The 20,678-nt window shown below is 38.2% G+C and overlaps 2 protein-coding genes and 1 non-coding gene across 10 annotated transcripts in view; 1 reads left to right on the plus strand and 2 right to left on the minus strand.

Moving 5' to 3' along the window:
- PPP4R3B (protein phosphatase 4 regulatory subunit 3B) overlaps nucleotides 1-6,132 on the plus strand; it is a 73,917-nt gene extending 67,785 nt beyond the window's left edge. For all 5 annotated transcript variants that reach the window (XM_087436737.1, XM_004435669.3, XM_087436734.1 and 2 more), the window contains one exon: nucleotides 4,503-6,132. In XM_087436737.1, the coding sequence (XP_087292863.1) occupies nucleotides 4,503-4,598 (96 nt within the window). In that variant the 3' untranslated portion in view covers nucleotides 4,599-6,132. The remainder of the gene's footprint in view (nucleotides 1-4,502) is intronic.
- Nucleotides 6,133-8,256: 2,124 nt separating this feature from the next.
- The window catches only part of CFAP36 (cilia and flagella associated protein 36), a 31,926-nt gene continuing 19,504 nt past the window's right edge, over nucleotides 8,257-20,678 (minus strand). Inside the window, exons 5-10 of one of the 4 annotated variants that reach the window (XM_087436743.1) lie at nucleotides 16,984-17,071; nucleotides 15,201-15,273; nucleotides 13,272-13,374; nucleotides 9,537-9,586; nucleotides 9,195-9,341; nucleotides 8,257-8,424 (exon numbers count right to left, since the gene is read on the minus strand). In XM_087436743.1, the coding sequence (XP_087292869.1) occupies nucleotides 8,323-8,424; nucleotides 9,195-9,341; nucleotides 9,537-9,586; nucleotides 13,272-13,374; nucleotides 15,201-15,273; nucleotides 16,984-17,071 (563 nt within the window). In that variant the 3' untranslated portion in view covers nucleotides 8,257-8,322. Of the gene's footprint in view, nucleotides 8,425-9,194; nucleotides 9,342-9,536; nucleotides 9,677-13,271; nucleotides 13,375-15,200; nucleotides 15,274-16,983; nucleotides 17,072-20,678 lie in introns of all 4 variants that reach the window. The other 3 variants (XM_087436744.1, XM_014791502.2, XM_004435671.3) reach the window with 3 other exon arrangements.
- LOC147915963 (U6 spliceosomal RNA) lies at nucleotides 10,222-10,328 on the minus strand. Its single transcript, XR_015553702.1, has one exon. It is a non-coding gene; the product is annotated as a U6 spliceosomal RNA (small nuclear RNA).

Below are 20,678 nucleotides of genomic sequence, written 5' to 3' on the forward strand. Positions count from 1 at the left end.
TTGAAATAGATTCTCTGCCCCCTTGTCTCGCTCTTCTCCTTCCGGGACACCTATAAAACGGATGTTAGTGCGCTTGATGTTGTCCCAGAGGTCCCTTAGACTGTCCTCACTCTTTTTCTTTTCTCTTTTACCTGTTCACCTTGGGTAATTTCTTCTAGTCTTTCTTCCAGCTCACAGATCCGTTCTTCTGTATCCTCTACTCTGCTTTTGAGTCCCTCTAATGAATTTTTCATTTCCAGTATTGTATTCTTCATTTCTTTTTTATATCTTCCATTTCTTTGTTGACATTCTCACTGAGTTCATCTATTCTTCTCCCCAGATCAGTGAGCATCCTTAACACTCTTAGTTTGAACTCTCTGTCAGGTAGGTTGCTCATTTCTCTTTCACTTAGTTCCTTTTCTGGGGTTTTGTCCTGTTCCCTTACTTGGAATGTATTCTTTTGCCTCCTCATTTTGCCTCTTTCCCTGTGCTTGTGTCTACGTATTAGGTAGGTCAGCTACGTCTCCTGCTCTTGGATAGGTGACCTTATCTAAGTTATGCCTTAGGGGGATTCCAGTGTGCTTCCCTCAGTTCTCAATGTTCCAGGGGTGGCCCCTATGTGGGCTACGTGTGTCCTTCTGTTGTGGCCTGTTAGCTCTCCCTATAGGCGCCCAGGGAGGCTGAGTTATGCTCCTGGCCAGCTGTTGTAATGCTCAGCTGCTTGTTGTTGTTGTGGGCCCTTCAGTCTCTTTATCAGGTGTGGGGAGCCCCAGTACAGTTGGCTGCAAGTTCTAATACCACATTTGTGTTGTAGTATTTCTTTTAAGTGAGTAGGCCCCCAGTGTGGCAGGTTGTTAGGCTCAGGGCCTTACAATTGCAGTAAGCCTCTAGCCTATTATGTCTCTTGTCAGCTCTCTGAGGTTTGCAGCTGGGTGGGGCTGGCCTCAGGCACAGGAGCACCCAATTGTTTCAGGCTTTGGAAGGTGGGGCAAACCCCCTATGTGGGTCTTTGAGAAGCACAAGTCTTCTGCAGCTGACAAGCCCTGCCGCCCACAGGTCTACACACACAGTCAACACAGTCCTGCCCCGTGTGAGCACCCCTACCTCCCCAAGCGGACCCAGTCTCTCCACGGCAGGAGCCCCACACATTCCGCCACCGCCCCACACTCTCCATCTGCTCCTTGTGCACACCCTGCCCCGCTCAAGTCGGCTCAGTTGCCAGGCTGCAGAGAATCCAGTCACCAATCTATGCAGGCCCACACGTTGCCTGAGGGCTTGTTGTTGGGTGGGGCCAGTCTCTAGGGTGGGCTGCCTGCCCTGGCTGAGCTGGATTAAATCGGTGCTCTAGCGGGTGGAGCAGACCCTGGGCTGGTAGGCCTCAGGGAGAACTCCAATGGCGTCTGTGTCAGCACGCCCACACCAGGCCACAACAATGGCCGCCGCCAATGTCCCAGTCCCTGGAGAGGTCTCACCCCTCACCGAGATGCACTCTGGGCCTATTAGGTGAGTCTCTTGTCACCAAAGCACTGTGCACCTTTCTTTCTGGTGATTTTAGGATGCTCTCTGAAACGGGTGAGTTTGCGCACGGGCCCTTTAAGAGCCAATTTTAGTTTCTTTGTGAACCGGGTTTTCTGGGGGTGCTCCCCAGTGTTTTAGTAGCAGGCAAAGTCAGATATTATGCCGCTGGTCTCGATTGTGCTGGGTCCACAAAATGCCCACAGCGGGCGCGCACCCGGCTCATGACCCCACGGCTCCAGGGAGGGTGCGTACCTGTGAGCTGCTCCCGGCGGCCGTGAGGCCGGCGGCTTGTGAAGGCGGCGTTTTTCCTCTCCAGAAGGGAGTCTCTGCCTCTTCTACCCCAGTTAGGATTGTCCGTTATTGCAGGAGTTCCTCTTATCCAGTTTTCAGTTCTGTCTCAGGGGTAATTTTTCCACGAGTAGTTGTAAATTGGCTGTGTCCACGGGAGGAGGTGAGTTCAGAGTCTGCTTACGCCGCCATCTTGACTCCGCCTCCTCGACAGCTTTCGTCTGCTGTTCTCTCCTTTCCTGTTTTGTCTTTGTTGATATATACCTTCTTTAATTCCTTTACTGTGATTTTAGTGAGGTTTCAGGAGACAGTAGAAATAAATGCATTTATCAGTCTTCCAGCAGCTTAGCTTGAACTCTCCTTTAATTATACAAATGTAATACTTTTTAAAAAGTAGCACTAAAAAAAAAAAAAGTAGATGAATTGAACTTGTAAATATAGATACAAAAATCCTTAACAAGTTAACATGTCTTATCCATATGATATTCCATGTACAAAGATGGTTCACAGTCAATTTCATTAGTAGACAAGAAAAGCTATCATCAGAAACAAAATTTTTTAGAGAATATAATACCCTGGGAAAGCAATCTAAATGTCCAACAGGGAATTTAACTATATGATGGTATATATTAATACTATGGAATACTAGAGGTTAAAAGAATGAAATAGAACTTTGTGGACTAACATCAGAAGCTTTCTGCAGTGTATTTTTAAGTGAACATAATTGTACAACGGTAGATGTAATTGCAATCTGATATTTGTTTAAAAGCGATACATAGTTGTATATTAAAAGTCTGAAATCTATCAAATTCTTCACAGGGTGCATCTCTGGATTACAAGTTACTTCCAGTATTTCACATTTTGTATTTTTATTCCTTTTACAGTAAACGTGATTTTTTTAATGTATATGAGTTTGTTTATGGTATATATATGAGATAATAGAGATAAAATTAAAAATTAAATTGTGTAGCTGAGTGTTTCAGATACAATGTTTGTTAATCTTAAGGAAAAAATCACTTTAAATGTTAATCATTTGGAACTGAAATGTTTGTACATTATGATATATAATCCTAAGCTTAATTAAAACTTGCCTCGATAACTTGCTGTCATCTTTGTGAATGTCAGACTGGTGCCTTTTTATACTGTAATTATGTCTTCTATCTCCTCTCGTCCAACTTGTTTGGCTTAGAAACCAAATAACCAATAATAATGATATTACTAATAGCAGCTAATAGCAATTATTGAACACTATATGCCAAACACTGTGTCAAGTGCTTTACATGTTTTGTTTTCAATTTAATATTCAAAATAGTTCAATGAGATCTAAGTACTACTATTATATCAATTTTACACATAAAGAAACTGAGGCATAGAGATAAATCACTTGCCCAAGGTCATGCACCTAAAAAGTGGTGGCATTGGAATTTGAAGTCAGGCAGTCAGACTACAATCAACATATTCTTAACAATTGAGCCATACTGCCTCTTCCTTACCAAACTTAAGACTTGTGTGTTATTAAGCTGAGAAAGAAGCAGGATTCTCACCTAAGTATATAAGTTTTATTTAGTTCACAGACTTTCTGATAACTGTTTCTAGCTGCTCAGAGGCCTTTGATGATTAATATTACAGTGTTTCAGTTATAGTCTGGTAAAGTGTTAATGCCAGATGCCTGGATTCTTTAGGTATGAAGCTACATAGGTTTGAAATACATAGGTTATTTCAATTGTATTTGTTTATCCCCTAGAGGTCTGAAGGGTTTGAACTAAAGACAGTGTTTACAGTGGCCCTCTTAACCTGTAGGACATGTGTATAAATTTCATGGGATTGGTTCAAAATCAATGCAAACCTGACGACATGTAAGTTTCTTGGTAGAGTGTCCAGAACTTAAATAGAATTTTCAAAGGGATCCATTACCCATAAAAGACCAAACATCTGAATTACCTCATCCTTACTTTTCTTTTGGTTAGAGAGCTAGCTCTAAATTTTTCAGTCATTAGTTTTTAGGAACCATTTCATGTGTTTATTCTCTTCAGCCTTTTTTTTTTTTTTTTTTTTTGGTGAGGAAGATTGGCCCAGAGCTAATATCTGTGCCAGTCTTCCTCTATTTTGTATGTGGGTCGCTGCCACAGCATGGCTTGATGAGTGGTATAGGTCTGCGCCCGGGATCCAAACACATGAACCCAGGCCACCAAAGCAGAGCACGCCAAACTTAACCACTATGCCACCCAGGCCAGCCCCTGTCATCAGGCATTTTAAACTGTTCTTCAAAAGCAGAACAAAAACAATGATGTATACCACTTAGTGATGAAATACATACATGAGGAACAGAGACTAAAAGGAGACTTCTTGTCACTGACTGGCTCTTCTTTCTAGTTTAAAATTAGAGAAATGAACTAGTTGATCTCCAAAGTCCTTCCACCTCCAAATGTCATGATTCTTTATAAGTCCTGCTGTTTGGGAATATAGTTATTTTTCCACAGTGAAATTTTGCTGAATTGAATTGTGAAGTATCATTAAAAATCCGAAAGCTAAATAGGGAAGTTGAGAGTAACTAAGTGTTGAGAATTTCAGGCAGTTCCTTTATCATATTCAAATATATCTGGTTAGATAGTTTGGAAAAATGATTTCTTTATCTTTAAAAGTGACTGTACTGAAAAGCTTCTTATTTTAAAGTTACATATGTTAAAAAATAATAATTTTTTTTTATTCTTCAATAGGGAAGTTTGGTTGGTTTAGTGGATTACCCAGATGATGAAGATGATGATGAAGAAGAAGACACATCTCCCAGGAAAAGACCTCGTCTTGGCTCATAAAATATTTACTGGGGACCCTCAACATGTGGTCTTACTAAAATGCTGCAACTGTTCAATGAGCTGAAAATCTGAATCAGAAAGCTTTCTCACTTGAACTTATAAATATACAAGGAGTAGCAAAAGACACTCAGCATATCAGCTAGGAAAGTTTAGTTCTGTAAAAACCAGGCTTCCCAAGAATTTGATCGCTTGCTAGTAATTAAGGGTTTTGCCTTTCAGGCTTCAAAAAAAGGTTAGTAACCAGAACCTGGGAGATAGCTTCTCACCAAGGACACTCTCAGGTTTTGGGACGGTTTGGGGGAGGGACAAGGTTGATAAAATATTAATGCAGGGTTGCTCCAGGGTGTATCCGACCTAGAAACAATTATAAAACTTCAGTTGCAAACCCAGTAACATTACTTGTATAATGGTGCTCACCATATTGTTCTTTTAATCAGTTGCCTCTTTTTAAAAGAAATTTTTATGGAAAACAAATTCAACTGTCATAAAAAATGAAACTGTTGGGACCATGTCTTTGAAGATTCAACAGAAATTCAGCCTTATAGGGAGCTGGAGGGAAGTACACCCTGTATTACAGCACATATTGAGTTTTCTACACCAGGAATTTTCAGTATGTATTTTGATGAAAACAAACAAGCTGGATTCAAAATGGACACTTTTGTTAATATAACTTTAAAATCAGCACTTTCAGAGATGACAGATGCCAAGAATCAGTAAGTAGTATTCCAAAATGATTTTCTCAAGTGGATTGAACAGAATGTTTTCAGCTGCCTACCAGTACAGTCTTTTGTGGAAGATAGTTTGAAGTCACTTTCTGATTTGTTGGTAAAGTTGTCTCTCTCCAAAGCTGCAGGCAAGTTTTAAAGAATAATTTATAAAGACTAACTTAAAAAGAATAGTGCTGAATTAAGTGGCATTTAATATCTAAAGGCCATTTTGATCCAAGAAGTTACTTCATTGTCAAAGTCAATAGGCAACACATGAAGCTTTTCCATAAACAAACAAGGGTGTAATATGAAAGCTGCTTTTTTTAAAGAGTAAAAGCACATTCCATGTACGTAAATGAATTTAAAATAATAAATTGAGGCAAACAGTTGACGTTTTATTTTTAGAACAGCAAGTTAACTGTAAATATTTTAATGTTAGTTTGGTCATCTATGATCTGAGATCATGCTGAAGTGAGAAAAATATCCCCCAAATTACAATTGAATGCATTGGGAAAAAAACTAAAAATAGTAATTCCAGCTACAATCTTCAGATCACCCTTGTAATGTGTTATGGGTCCATTTTTCCTGGAATAGCTTAAACTGAAGCAGTTTCCCCTGTTTTGGAGATTTTATAGTTAATTTTAATTTTGGCTATTGTTTGGAAAAGATGGGCTGTCTGTGTAGATATGAAGTATAGTTTTTCCATAAAACAGATGTTTATTTTGTATTAAAAATACCACTGTACTTGTTTTACACCATTTGTATACGTGGTGATATTAATGCTGAACTGTAAAATTCAGGAATTAAAATGTGACCCTGTAATTCTATGATTGTTGCTTTTGTTTGGTTTATTGTAAATGTGTTAACTCCATTTTGAAATATGTCCATTTTACAATATCTTTTAAAAGCCAGTTATCCATAGATATTTATTATAAACCACTAGGTCATACACCAGTCTGAAAGAATTCTAAACAAATGGGGGTCAACTGCACTTTAAATATCACTGACTCTAGTTATAGAAGGTGTGCCTTGAGCAAATAAAGTCCCAGGACCAAAGCATCACAGCATGGGGCTGTTATCATCTCTCTGTTAAAGGTACATATAATGAAAAAGACCTTCCCCCTCATAAGGCAAGTGACTCAGGATATTTTAAACCAAGATTGGTAAAAAGTTACCATATGAATACATTTTCTTTCAAGCAAGTTTCATCAAGCCCCATCACTCTTCTTAGCTCTTACTAAATTTCCTCTCATAATCTAAGCAGCCCAGGCCTCAAGCAGTTCTGTATTTACTCTTGACTTCCTGCTTAAGTTCCAGGAGGAAGTATTATCTTTCTTTATATCGTATGACGAGTTTAATTTTCCTTTCTCAAGAACTGCCACATGTCTTAAACTTTTAAATCATCATAGGAACCTTCTTCTTATAGCAGAAATGTGAATGTTTTGTTGAATTATTGTAACAGTTTTCATGGAACATACGCTCACCCACAATGATATGACAACAAGACTTAAAATATCCCTTGAAAGAATAATTATTAAGATGCTACATGTTAGCTGCTGTCTTAAATGACTACCCTCAGGCAGATCAGGATTTTTATATTTTTATCTTCACTCAGTGAAGCAAGCCAGAGCCCACATTTGTTATGCCTGAGGTTCTCTTAAAATTATATCTGTAAACATGTATCCAATATAAAAACTATTTTTAATAAAAAGTTACATGAAACAGATTTCTGTGTTTTAATCACTAGTTTTTCCTCTTGTCCATCTAAGTGATGAAAATGTAAAGTAATACTGGTTTTTCTCTGCAGCTTGAAGGTTGGAGCTAAACTAATTTTGGTATCCCTTTTAAAAAGTTGATAACTGTAGAATTGAGATAAAATGGAATTATAAGTTAAACCTCAGGAGTGGACGGTAACTAGAAAAGGGGGTGCTAGTGGGATGACAGAACACAGGAAGTTTCTGAAAGAAAGGTCTCTTCCCTACTATTCCGGTTATCTTGAAGCAGACAACTGTACAGAAGATCATCCAGGATCACTTCACATACAAAGACCTACACCCAAGGCAGCACTCCTCTCAACAGGCTCTGTCAATTGTTCCCTTTATTTGTTGTAATAGTAGCTTTTCTAGAAAGAGTAATTAATTGAGTATTTTTGACATCTCCCACATCTATTTTCCAAGTCCTCTTTGCTTCTGCCTCAAATGTAAGATGCTAAAATCTATCTTACCACTGCCCAAGATAACTACTCTTTTCAGTGGATTACCTTACACCTGGTATACCCACAACTACTATAACTCACCCAGGTCTCCATACAGCAGCCACATATCTTTTTAAAATGAATACTTTGATATGTAACTTGCCTGTTTTAAAACTTCAGTGACTTCCCACTGCCATTATAAAATTTAAAATCCTCACATTCCCTACAAGGCCCTGCAAATCAGTACCCCACCTATTTATATCCAATTTCATATGCTAACCCTCTCCCCTCACTCTATATCTACACTAGCAGTAGTGACAGCTCCTCGGTATGTGCTTTATTCTTTCCTATTACAGGACCTGAGTAGTTCTTGCCCATTTCTCCCTGCAATTAGCCTTCCTGCTTTCTCAAGGAGGCTTGGCCAGCACTGCTTATAACACTGCACTTTTCCCTTCTAACACTTTGCTCTCTGGGCCTTTCACTAGCCCCACGAAGGCAGGGACCCTGTCAATCTAGTTGACTACTGTAACCTCAGCACAATGTTTAGCACAAACGATAGGTAACCAAGTTTGAATGAATGCACTATCAGTTAGTTTTCTGAACCTTCTCTCCAAGAGACATCATTCAGAAATTTGTATTAAACTGGTCAGCGTAAGTAGCTACCTTCTCCACCACCCTTTACCTCAAGTGTTGAATAAAACAGTAATAATGAGCTTGTATTTGCATTTACAAACTTAAGTATTTGAAACAGGCTCAGTTTAAGGATTAAATAATTTATTTTTAAGAAAATTTGAACATCTGTTTTGCTAAATTGTTTTTAAAATTACTTATTAATAACTTCTTCTTTAAGTTTCTCTGCAAGCAATCTCCTCTTTAGTAATGTTTGCTTCTCCTCTGCTGTCATTTCTGGTTTCTCTGTGATTTCCTTTAAAAAAAAAAGGAAAAAAAATTGGCTACAGTATAAGATGGGCTCATTTATCTCAAATTCCCAACATACTTCCTGGAACAAAGATTAGAGCATTTTCAGTAAATTAAAAAAAAAAAAAAAGCCACATGTGGACTGGGATCCCTAAATCTCTTCTTTGTAAAAAACCTCTCTTGGGGGAAGCCTCTTGGAGGTGGGGCTAGGGTACTGATGCTGCTCTCTGATAAAATATTTCAAAAGGCTCAAGTAAAGTAGACTGCTGATCCTTAAGCACTCAGAGCAGGGCAAATAAACCAGAAAAAAAACGTATAATGAAACTGCTATCAATTCTATCTCACAAAATCCTCATATCACTGCCTAGAAAAGACTTACCAAGTGCTACACTAGCAGGGAGGTTAATAAGAATGGATCTATGAGCAATATTCATTATCGAGGTTTTCTTGCACATACTCGAATTTTTTTCTTTTTTTTGTGAGGAAGATCAGCCCTGTGCTAACATCTGCCAATCCTCCTCTTTTTTTGCCAAGGAAGACTGGCCCTGGGCTAACATCCGTGCCCATCTTCCTCCACTTTATATGGGATACCGCCATAGCATGGCTTGCCCAGTGGTGCGTCAGTGTGCGCCCGGGATCTGAACCGGTGAACCCCGGGTCGCCGCAGCGGAGCACGTGCACTTAACCACTTGCGCCACCGGGCCGGCCCTGCACATATAATGATTTTGAGACTACAACCTCTAGATTTGCAGACTGACATACTGAGGCTAGTCCTACCTCTACCTCTCCAGGCTTTCCTTTCTGCTCCGAATTTTGTATCTGCTTAGTCCTCATATCCCTTCTCATGGACATCAACTGATCTCTCTTCTGCTTGAGATAGTGTTCTCGTTGCCGGAGCTCTTCTGTTCCAAGTGTTGATAGATTCTGGGTCAGAAAAGAGAAGGAACTATTTAAATTCAAGTCTGTATAATAAGTGGCACAGACACCCACCGACTGATTCAACTAGAAGTTTGAGTTCAAGATCATAACAAAAGCCAAGTGTATGGCTGTTTACATTGTTTGTTCCTAGTACTTTGTCATTTTGCTCATAGTTCTTAGAAAGTAATGTTTTTTACTTACTGCTATTGGTCCTTCAATGCTTGCATGTTCTAAGCCAGGAATCTTCAGGCCTTTTTGTGGGAGGGAGGAAGTTTCAGGCAACATTTCCAACTTTCTTGCCAAAGGTTGCACTGACTGATTAGCAAAATGCACTTTAACCTCTGGCAGTAATTAGATAGAGTCCAATTAGATTATTATAAGAAATATTAAGTATTAGGCTAGGTTCACCAAAATGAGCTAATGTTAACAATACTTGTTTTTTTTCACATTCACTCAATCAACACACATTGATTCAGTGCCTACATTGTGCCAGGCACTGGATGAGAACAATCAACATAGTCTCGGTCCTCAAGGAGCTTGAACTACAGTTTCTTATGAATAATGACATTTCAACAAATACCAAGCTCCTGCTATTTGGTACTATAGCTAAAAAAAGGTATAATTCTTGTCTAAAGATTAGAACTACACTATAATACACTACAAGGTTGCTACATAAGCCAAATAAACAGTATACTAAAATCCCTCACTAGTAATGTAACTGATTTCGAAACTTCTGCTTGCTGGTAAAAACTGTTAAGTGACTCTATATTTTCAGAATAATTAATGTAAAGCTACAATTTTTTGTATTGGAAGAATAAGTGCCAGTAATATCAATAATTTTTGTAATACATATTTTTTTATTGCAGTAACATTGGTTTATAACATATAAAATAAGGAATGCTTCACAAATTTGCGTGTCATCCTTGTGCAGGGGCCATGCTAATCTTCTCTGTATTGTTCCAATTTTAGTATATGTGCTGTTGAAACGAGCACTATAATACATAATGAAGATAACTGTAAACGTACCAACACATTTAAAAAAGTAAAGATTTAAAGTAAGAAGAACTTGGAAGCATATATAACATGAGCACTCAGTACTTTCCGGTTATTTGGTGACTGTACCAAGAGACGGGATTAACATGCTAATTGCTTTTCTGAGCCATTTTTCACTATTAGTTCAGGTGATTTTTTTTTTTTTTTTTAAGATAAAACATTTTCAGTGTTAAGTACATGGACTATGAAGGACAGCAGAGTGAGAGAAGCAAAGACTCACATAAAAATGATGCCAAGAACTGAAAGCATGATGGAAGAACATGATATATATGTCTCCAAATGATTAAAAATCTTGCCAGCATAGTAAAACTGGAAATAGAACTTTGCATGACCGAAAAACTTGCCAAAGGACCACTGCTCTAGCATGGAGTAAGTGGACTATCTGTACTGCCAGGAGGCTGGAAGAAGAAAAGCTCTTCAGGCTCTTGGGCAGTAAGGGAAGTTGCCATGGAAGAGATGAGCCTAGAGCTAACACTCCAACGAACCTCAACGGGGAGCTACAGAACTAACTTAAACAGAAATAAAGATGAGCTTAAACAAGTTGGTCATAATATGCAGACAGAGTTAAACATGCCGTCCTTACTGATGGTGTCTTTAAGCAGAGCTAGGCTTAGCCCCCAAATATGGAACCACAGAGCAGGAGAAGGCACAGTTCAATTCATTTCTGAGGAGGGGGGATCCCAGACACTTAAGCATTTACATTCAATCGATGTACTTGCTCTGGATAGTTCTTGCATTGAGTATGCTGGTTATGAACATCCTGTATATTCTAACTCAGATCTAGAGAGGAAAGTATTTAAAGCCAAAATACTTAGCTTCTCTGATTTCTAGGAATGGAAAATCAGAAAGACAGCAAGCTTAAAGAAAGATCACCTCATCTCTGGCAACTCTTTGCATCAATCTGAGAACAGATGGTGTCCATTTCTAGCAGGAATCAAAGAAAGGACATGAGCAAAGGGATAAACAGGAGGATGAACAACTTTATGATTCTTCCCAAATTAGGTGTTCGTAATGGGCTTCCATCACATTGCATAAGTGATTTCCTGGAATATCAGATATATTCATTTTTTAAAAAATAGAATAGTTTTTGAAAATTAAAATCATTACTTTTGAAATTATCTGCCATTTGTTCTGTGCCACTAATGTGCATAATTGAGTTATATATAGTTTGAGATTGTTTTCTATAGCTCACTTAATAGATAAGGAACTAGATGAAGCAAATTTACTCAAATGATGTCAGACACTAGATTTAAACAGTATATGTGTACTTAGGTCTGTATATACAAAGTTAAATTAGGGCCAGCAAATTAAAAAAGTGCTCAGACAAATATAAAGCAGGTGCTTTCATAGATATAATTCCAATGAGGTTATTCTACTCAGAATCTGCAGAATATGAAAAAAGAAAAGAAATGGCTAGATTTGCTAGGAAGAAAGAAGCAAGGTAAATACATAAACCTGCTTCTGTTTCATAGCCACATTGTTAATCAACTAAGAAGAGTTCCTTAAAATCAACAGGTAAACATCAAACCCATCTTATCTCAATTATAAAAGTTCTTCTAAAGTGTAGAAGAAAAGATTTGGAGTCAGAAGACCAAGGTAAGTCACAGTTTCACCATTTAAGAGCTCAGTGATTTTGGACAAGTCACTCAACTTCCTTGAATTTCTTTTTTTTTAACTAGTATTTTTTTTTTTTTTTTAATTTTTTTTTGTGAGGAAGACCAGACCTGAGCTAATATCTGATATCAATCCTCCTCTTTTGGCTCAGGAAGATTAGCCCTGGGCTAACATCCATGCCCATCTTCCTCTACTTTATATGGGATGCCGCCACAGCATGGCTTGACAAGCGGTGCATTGGTGCGTACCCAGGATCGGAACCTGCGAACCCCGGGGCTGCCAAAGCAGAGCATGCACACTTAACCGCTACGCCACCAGGCCGGCCCCTATTTTTATTTTTTTTTTGCTGAGGAAGATTCACCCTGAGCTAACATCTGTGCCAAACTTCCTCTATTTTGTATGTGGGTTGCCACCACAGCATGGCTGACAAGTGGTGTAGGTCTGCGCCCGAGATCCGCACCTGTGAACTTGGGCCGCTGAAGTGGAGTGCACTGAACTTAACCAGTATACCACAAGGCCAGCCCCCCTTGAATTTCTTGTTAAAAAAAAAAAAACATATAGGAAAAATAAAGATCATAATATCTACCTCACAGAGTTATGCTTTTTTTTTAATTGAGAAAAAGACACTTATTTAAAACCATAGAAATTCATGATAAAATGAACTGAACTCCTAATCATGATTCAGTTTCAGTTTCATAATTACTGGTTCTCTTTCAGAGGATACTGAAAATGGATTTGCCACATATTTAACAAGTTCATCCACTAACATTTCCCACAAGGATTCTCATCAATTTTGGTTTCAACGATAGCTTCTGACTAAACATCTAGATAAACTGGTGACCTCTTATTTTCTAGTTGTGCTTTAAGTCATTAGGAAAATAACTTAGTATTATCTTTCCAAGTTCAGCTTCTAACTCACAAACACCATATAACTGTGGTCAAGGAAGAGAATACCAAATGTTATGTGAACACATCTTAGATGCTGCAGCCATGGCACAAAGGCTGGTGACTCCCTCAAGGAATTTTGCTCACTGCTCTGGGTTCCAGGCTTCACTTAGAAATTTGGGGACTACACCTTCCCTGTCAGCTGGGTATTTCCCACCTGCAACCTCTGTAGCTAAATTCACAAGAAACTTGAAATACCAATAACCATTCAACAACTTCCTCCCAGGGTTTCTGAAGCTTAAGTATGTATGAGAAAGTAACACACTCTTTACAATGTTGATATATTCATACTAGTAGAGAAAGTTCGGTAAACTTCAACCTTACCCGAGGGTGGGTGTCCAAAATGTTCGCCATCCCCTTGGGAATTATTCATTTTTGCAGTTTCATTAGCATGCATTGGGGGCTCTTCTGTTTTAGTCTCTGATAACTTCAGGAATCCATAATACAATTAAAAAAAAAACAGATTAATTTTGACTAATTCATTTCCTAAGGGATCCAAAGACATTAGTTTAAAAAATAATTACTGTCTACTAAATAGATAATGAACAAAAGACTATTTCCGAAGTTTTTAAGATATTTCCAATACTTTATATCTTCTGCTTTTTGAGGTAGGTAAACATTCTCATTTCAAATCATGCAGTGCTAAGAGTAACTAGCTAGTGTGGTTAGGACTTTGGACTTAGCAAGAAGTAGGTTCAAACCCAAGCTTCACCCTTACTAGTCACATGACCTTGAGCAAGGCACTGAGAAATACTCTAAGAGAAACAAAATCACTGAACTATAAGGTACTTTTCCATTTAAAATAATCAATATACCTCTACTATGATATGCCTGAAGAAGACACAGATTGGTTTATTTCCATTTCTAAAATGGGATAGTATATTTAAACCAAAGAAATCATTTAAATCTTGGAAAGAACTAAACAAACTGATAATTCATTTTTCCTTAAAAACAGAGGAAAATCCAATCACATGTAGCTTATTAGGTAATTCATGGATATCTAAATCATAAGTCCCTAAATATCCTGGGTGATGGATATATGAAGATTCATTATTATTATTATCAGCTCTCCTTTTGTGTGTTTGAAAATTTCCATTGGCCGGCCCGGTGGCGCAAGCAGTTAACTGCACGCACTTCGCTTCAGCGGCCCAGGGTTCACAGGTTCGGATCCTGAGTGTGCACCGACGCACCACTTGTCAAGCCATGCTGTGGCGGCGTCCCATATAAAGTAGAGGAAGATGGGCATGGATGTTCGCGCAGGGCCAATCTTCCTCAGCAAAAAAAAAAAAATTCCATAATACAAAGTCTAAGAAAACTATACCCCCCTAAAACATATTATTCAAGAAGCCTAAAATAGTTTGCTTATAAATCAGAGAGTTAATACTGTCTTCTGATAGCAGTTTTGGACTGATGTCTGTTCTATACCTTTACATTAAAAAATATTTATTAATATCTATGAATTTCACCTCCATTGACCAAAAGGAGATTTACTCAAAGATACATAAATCACGTCTTAATCCTAAAACATCTCTTTCTTCTCCTCTTAATTAGGTACCTTGAAGTAAAATAGGTTTTCCAAAGACAGTGAATGATATAAGCATGTATTATAGTGATTGAAGAGAAAAAAGGAAAATGCCTTTCAAGTGACTGAAAGAGACTGTATATTAGATTTCCCTTGCCTTTCAGGGAGATGTAAAATCTGGAAAGACAGGCAGCTAGAAAAGGGGAGAGGAAAGAATAAATATTAGCTTCCTTCCCCTCAGCCAGATAGATGTTTAATTTATCCTTAAGAAAGATTAGGCATTTTATGGAAATAGTTCTTAATGGAAGAACACTATGCCAGGACATGTGATACAGAATCATCCTGCTTCAAGCTGATCATGGTAAAGCCTGCAGGGAACCTTCAGTAGTAACCGCAGTTGCTGCTTCAAAATAGTAAAGGAATCAAGGAGAGTGGGACAGTAAAATATTTTTCTTAATCTTCTTTTATGCATAAAATTAAGAGGGATTTTTTTAATAAGGATCCCCCAAAACATGAATGGTATTACTTTTTTTGGAGTTCATCGTCCCAGTCTTTACTGGGAATTTAAAAGCTAGGCTGTTGGATGAATTGTACAGTTAAATATAGATGCTTAGAATTGTCAAGAAAATATGAATACTCTGAGGAACTGTGTAGTTCCACATAAGCTTAAACTCCTACGGAAAAACTAGGTGTAAACTTTAGAGATAATGGCAATGAAATACTTCTGTTACATTTATATGTTCTGTAGGCACCTGCTTTTTTCTCTTCCTTTCTTCCTCCTGGTCATATTCCTCTTTTGATTTTCTGAAATATACAAAATAAGGTAGAAAAGTAAATTTTCCTTTTTGGTCAAAGAACAAATACTCAATAAGCAACATGCTGACCTAAGTTTACAATATGTGGAGAAATTTTGGAAACAAAGATGGAAATAATCAGGCTTTGCTTAAAGCAGCTTACGATCAACTGAGAAAGACATACATAGGCATACACAGCATAATACAGTTAGTAACATGAAATACAGGTTTACCCACTTCTGGAAATGTGAACAAAGACCTGCCTGAACAAAGACCAACAGGTTTGAAATCCTAAACCCAAATATGCATGGCAAATCCCATTAACACAGACTTTCATCTCTCTCTTTAGAGAGATCAGTTATACCCCTTCTGATAGGATTCATTTCTCCCCTCATTCTAGTTTTTCCAGCGGCATCTGAGCTATCACAAAGCTCTCCTGATGCCACTATGCCAAAGCCTTACCAGCTTTTGTAAACCACTCACTGAGGCAGTCTGATTTAGGAAAATAGCCAAGGAAACTCTTGTACATGTTCATAACTAACCTCTACTACTTATACAGTAGTATCCCCTCCACACAAAAAAAGCCCTTAGAAAATAAAATCTAAAAGTACAATGCTGATCAGAAGCAACCAGTACAAGTCAAAACTTTACCAGTTCTCTAAACCTATTACCAAATATCCTTACCTCTTCAAACCTGTAAACTCAAAGCATTCTGTGTTGTCTCAGGCTCCCATTTGCCCCTGCTGTGGAAAGTAGGATCTGGCAGGAAAGGTCTGGGTTCACCCACACACCTGCCTCCCTCCCCACAATCACTCCAATCCCCTGAAATTAAGCACTAAGTTCTGGAGCTCCTTCCATATTCCCTACTAGGCCCATCCTCCTAACCACCATCCTGCCTACCCTCCTTTCTGCTATGGAGTTGGGGACAAGGTAGGTAGGTGAGGGGACTACAGGATGCTAGAAGATGGCCATGTGTGTGGTTACAGCCCTCAAAAGCCAAGGCTCCATTCCGCAGGTGACAAAGTGGCTGCAGGTAACCTTTTGCCCTAAACCCATGCATTCTCACAGGAGCTTTAAAAATTAGGTCCTGCAATTGCCCCTCCCTTCCAAAACTCCCATAGGGGTCAGGGGACAATAGGCCCAAGGCAAAAAGAAATAACCCTTTAATGGGCTGTACACTCCATGCCAGGCATTTGGCTGAGAATCACGTGACTAAGGCAAAGAAGAGACTGGCAAGACAGTCATCTGGGATGGCCACCTCCCTTGCAGGTTACCCTGTCACTATTCAGTCTATGGAGTCTGGATGTCCAGCCTCCTACTATGAGACACCTGGCGTGAGCCACCTCTAGTACCGAGATCCAGATACCATGGAGCTTCCTGCTCAGCTCAGGCCACTAGACCCCTTTCCAGGCATCAGGCTGAGTCTACTGCATCTTGTTCCCATTGGTGGCTAATTTCCTATTTCCATGATGGGAGTGGAAGAAGATCTTCCTATTTGGGCTGATCTGGTATGAGACATCTGAAAATAACTTTTTCTGGCCATTAAAAAATGTAACATATACATAGTTATAACCAAATAAAATGATAAACCATTTTCAAGGTCTTCAGTAGAGAATTTAGATGTTTTACTAGTTCATAATATTTTGGGTAAAAAGCATGTATACAGACCATATTACAACATTACTGATGATTCATTCAAAAAATAATTAAAGAAGGATACCTAAGAACTTCCCTCAGGATTTTCATCTCTTCCTGTTCAAGGTCACTGACCACATCAGAACCACCCGTTAAGCAGTCAGGTAATACACCTGTTCAAAACCAAAGACCACATGGAATAATAACAACTCAATTGAAAACATTTATTTCTCACTATTCTAGTTCATCAAGAAATACAAATTAGTTTACTAGGATCTATCACTTTAAAAAATGTTCTAAGCTATTATCTTCTTAACTATGGTCTTTTTAATACTTTCTTGTTTTAGGGAATCAGCCCCACCAAAAAAAAAAAAAAACCCACAATTTTACCTTGAAACATCTCTTAGTAATTATTTGTATTGCCTATTAAAAATAACAATAATAAATGGCAATAAAAATTAATTAATATAAGCCATTATCTTCCATAATCATATACTGTCTGAGGATATACCACTGAAATCATTAAGCTTCTAATAATAAACCCACGCTCTCAAAAGTATCCCTTAAATGGGAAAAGAGTTCACAAAACAAAATGAAAAATACTTCATTAATTGAAACAGCATGTTAATACTCTTCATTCATACTACAACAAATGCTACTAAAAAGGGTCCTGCTTACTACATGCAAAAAAGCATGATGCTAAGCACTTAAGGGGATCATAAAGATGAATAAAACATTCTCTGTCCTTGGAGCTTTTATTCAGATATTGGGCTAATAACTATAAACCAGGGCAGTACCAACTTTGGCCCAAGGCAAATAATAATTCATGGAAGGTAATTTTAAGTATTGGTTTAATTTACTTTATTACCCATATCTTCCAAATAAGCAAGTAGACTGGTAATAAGTGTTCTGTTCATTTCTACAATTATTATATTCCCACAACATTAGCATGTCTCTTAATTTTTACCTTCAATTTCTTTATCCACATATGATTATGGAATTTTGGATCTGCTCTAAATTAAAGTAGCTTTATTATTCTAATCTCCTTGATGTTTAAATGCATTTTTTTAATTAAACTTTTTATTTTGAGATAACTGCAGATTCACAAGCGGTTGTAAGAAATAATACAGAGAGATAACTATGCACCCTTTACCCAGTTTCCCCCAATGGTAACATCTTACAAAACTACAATACAGTATCACAACCAGAAAATTGACAACTAATACAACCCATCAATCTTAAGTGCATTTTTGCTCAGTCAAAAGATATATAATTACTATTCTCATAATCTTTCTAAGGAAAATTAAAAGAACTAAGGAAAGAATAATGCAACAGTATACAATACTTCAAAATCATCAAAATAATGTGCTGATTTGCATTTACCCCAAATTATTTGATAAGATACAACCAAGAATCCAGAGAGCCTTTGAATTTTTGTCACCACAAAGACAATTTTCAAATGGTCTGTGCTTTTGAGTACAATCAACATGGCTCTAAGGTACTTACCCCAGGCTCTAAGGTAAGCAATATTCTTAAACACAAGTATTAAAAATTCCATGGCAGAAACTAAGTTTATGTTTAAATGTAAGCAAACTGTCCCACCCTGTGGTTTGACAGCAGCATTATTCCACATCATTCCCCTCGTCTTCATTTGCTAATACAAGACAGGTTTGTGCAGTTATCAGGCAGCCAAGTACTTAGAGGCAGGGCCCTACCTGACCCCACAAGAGTGACTCATGACTGGTTTTAAGCCAACCATAATGGTCTCATTCCCCTGCCAAAGGGTTTAAGAAAGGCATCTGACCCTAATCCTGGCTAAGAGGACCTGAGAGGAAAACTCCCCCCTTCCATGACAGTGTTGTCCTGCTAACAAAAAGAGATGTACATGAAGAAACATTCCTTTTCCTCATGAGACAATGTTGAGTCTGCATTTGATGCAGCCAGAGCGCAATCATGAGAGAAGATCCTGAAAATGGCAGAGAATAAAGATAGAAATTGTCAGGGGCTGGCCTGGTGGCATACTGGTTAAGTTCATGCACTCCACTTTGGCAGCCTGGGGTTTCAGATCCCAGGTGCGGACCTACCCACCACTCATCAAGCCATGCTGTGGCAGCATCCCATATACAAAGAGGAAGACTGGTACAGAGGTTAGGTCAGAGCTAATCTTCTTCACCAAAAAAAAAAAAAAAAAGATGGAAAGTGTAAGCGTCCTTGAAAACATCACTGAGCCACTAAATTCATCAACCCCGGACCTATATTCCTTCCCCACCTTCCCCTGGACTTCTTGTTCTGTGAGATGATAATTGCTTATTACTTAGGCCATTTTCACTTAGGCCATTTCACTTAATTTCTGCTAATGGCGGCCTGAGGCATCCAGCTGATACAAGCTATATGTACTTGTTCCTCTTTAATTAAAATCTAAATGAGTTTCCAGTTAATTTCCACACTGAAAACTACGGAGTACCAATATCAAGTTCACTATTTCTTTTATGAAAACCAATTCCCCCCAAATTATTTAATTAACATAAAATAATTATTCAAATTCTCTAGCCCATAGGTCAGAATAAAGTATAGTTTCAGGAAAATTCAGAGAAAAGGATTTTACAAAGCAAACCATGGTAGAAAGACAAAAAGAAAGAGATGTTTTTCAAACTTACGTATACCAAAGCAACGGCACAGTGTCATGCATCGTTCAAGGTTAGGCTAGACAACAGCTCTCTTACTTGCTATGAAAAGCATCTTTGGATTTTAGGGTATAGTTATGGAGGTAACTGGCTCTAAGGGATAGAGTCTCCACTCACATCACTCAAATGAGAGAAGAATCCACAACAAGGGCCCTGCAACATTTTTTTTTTTTTTGTGAGGAAGATCAGCCCTTAGCTGACATCCATGCCAATCCCCCTCTTTTTGCGCAGAAAGACTGGCCCTGAGCTAATATCTGTGCCCATCTTCCTCCACTTTATGTGGCACACTGCCACAGCATGGCCTGATAAGTGGTGCGTTGGTGCACACCCAGGATCCAAACCCAGGCCCCCAGCAGCGGAGTGCATGCACTTAACTGCTACGCCACGGGGTCGGCCCCCCTGCAACATTCTAATGCTTGCCTTGCAACAATAGAAGCCAGACAAACACACTACAAAAAAAGAAAGTTACAAGCCAGTATCCCTGATGAACATAGACATAAAAATCTTCAACAAAATATTAGCAAACCAAATTTGACAATACATTAAAAGGATCCCACCATAATCAAGAGGGATTTATCCCAGGGATGCAAGGATGGTCCAACATCCACAAATTAATCAACATGATACACAACATTAACAAAACAAAGGATAAAAATCATATGATCATCTCAAAAGACGCAGAAAAAGCATTTGATAAAATTCAACATAAATTTATGATAAAAACTCTCAACAAAGTGGGTATAGAGGGAACAAACCTCAACATAATAAAGGCCATATATGACAAACCCATAGCTAACATCACACTCAATGGTGAAAAGCTGAAGGCCTTTCCTCTAGGACCAGGAACATGACAAGGATGCCCACTCTCACCACTTTTATTCAACATAGTATTAGAAGTCCTAGCCACAGCAATTAGGCAAGAAAATGAAATAAAAGGCATCCAAATTGGAAAGGAAGAAGTAAAACTATCATTATTTGCAGATGACACGATACTATACATAGAAAACCCTAAAGACTCCACCAAAAAACTATTACAATAAATGAATTCAGTAAAGTTGCAGGATACAAAATTAATATACAGAAATCTGTTGCATTT

Source organism: Ceratotherium simum, chromosome 11, assembly GCF_057802395.1.
Source record: "Ceratotherium simum simum isolate JZ-2026a chromosome 11, ASM5780239v1, whole genome shotgun sequence".
NCBI classification, from domain to species: Eukaryota; Metazoa; Chordata; class Mammalia; order Perissodactyla; family Rhinocerotidae; genus Ceratotherium; species Ceratotherium simum.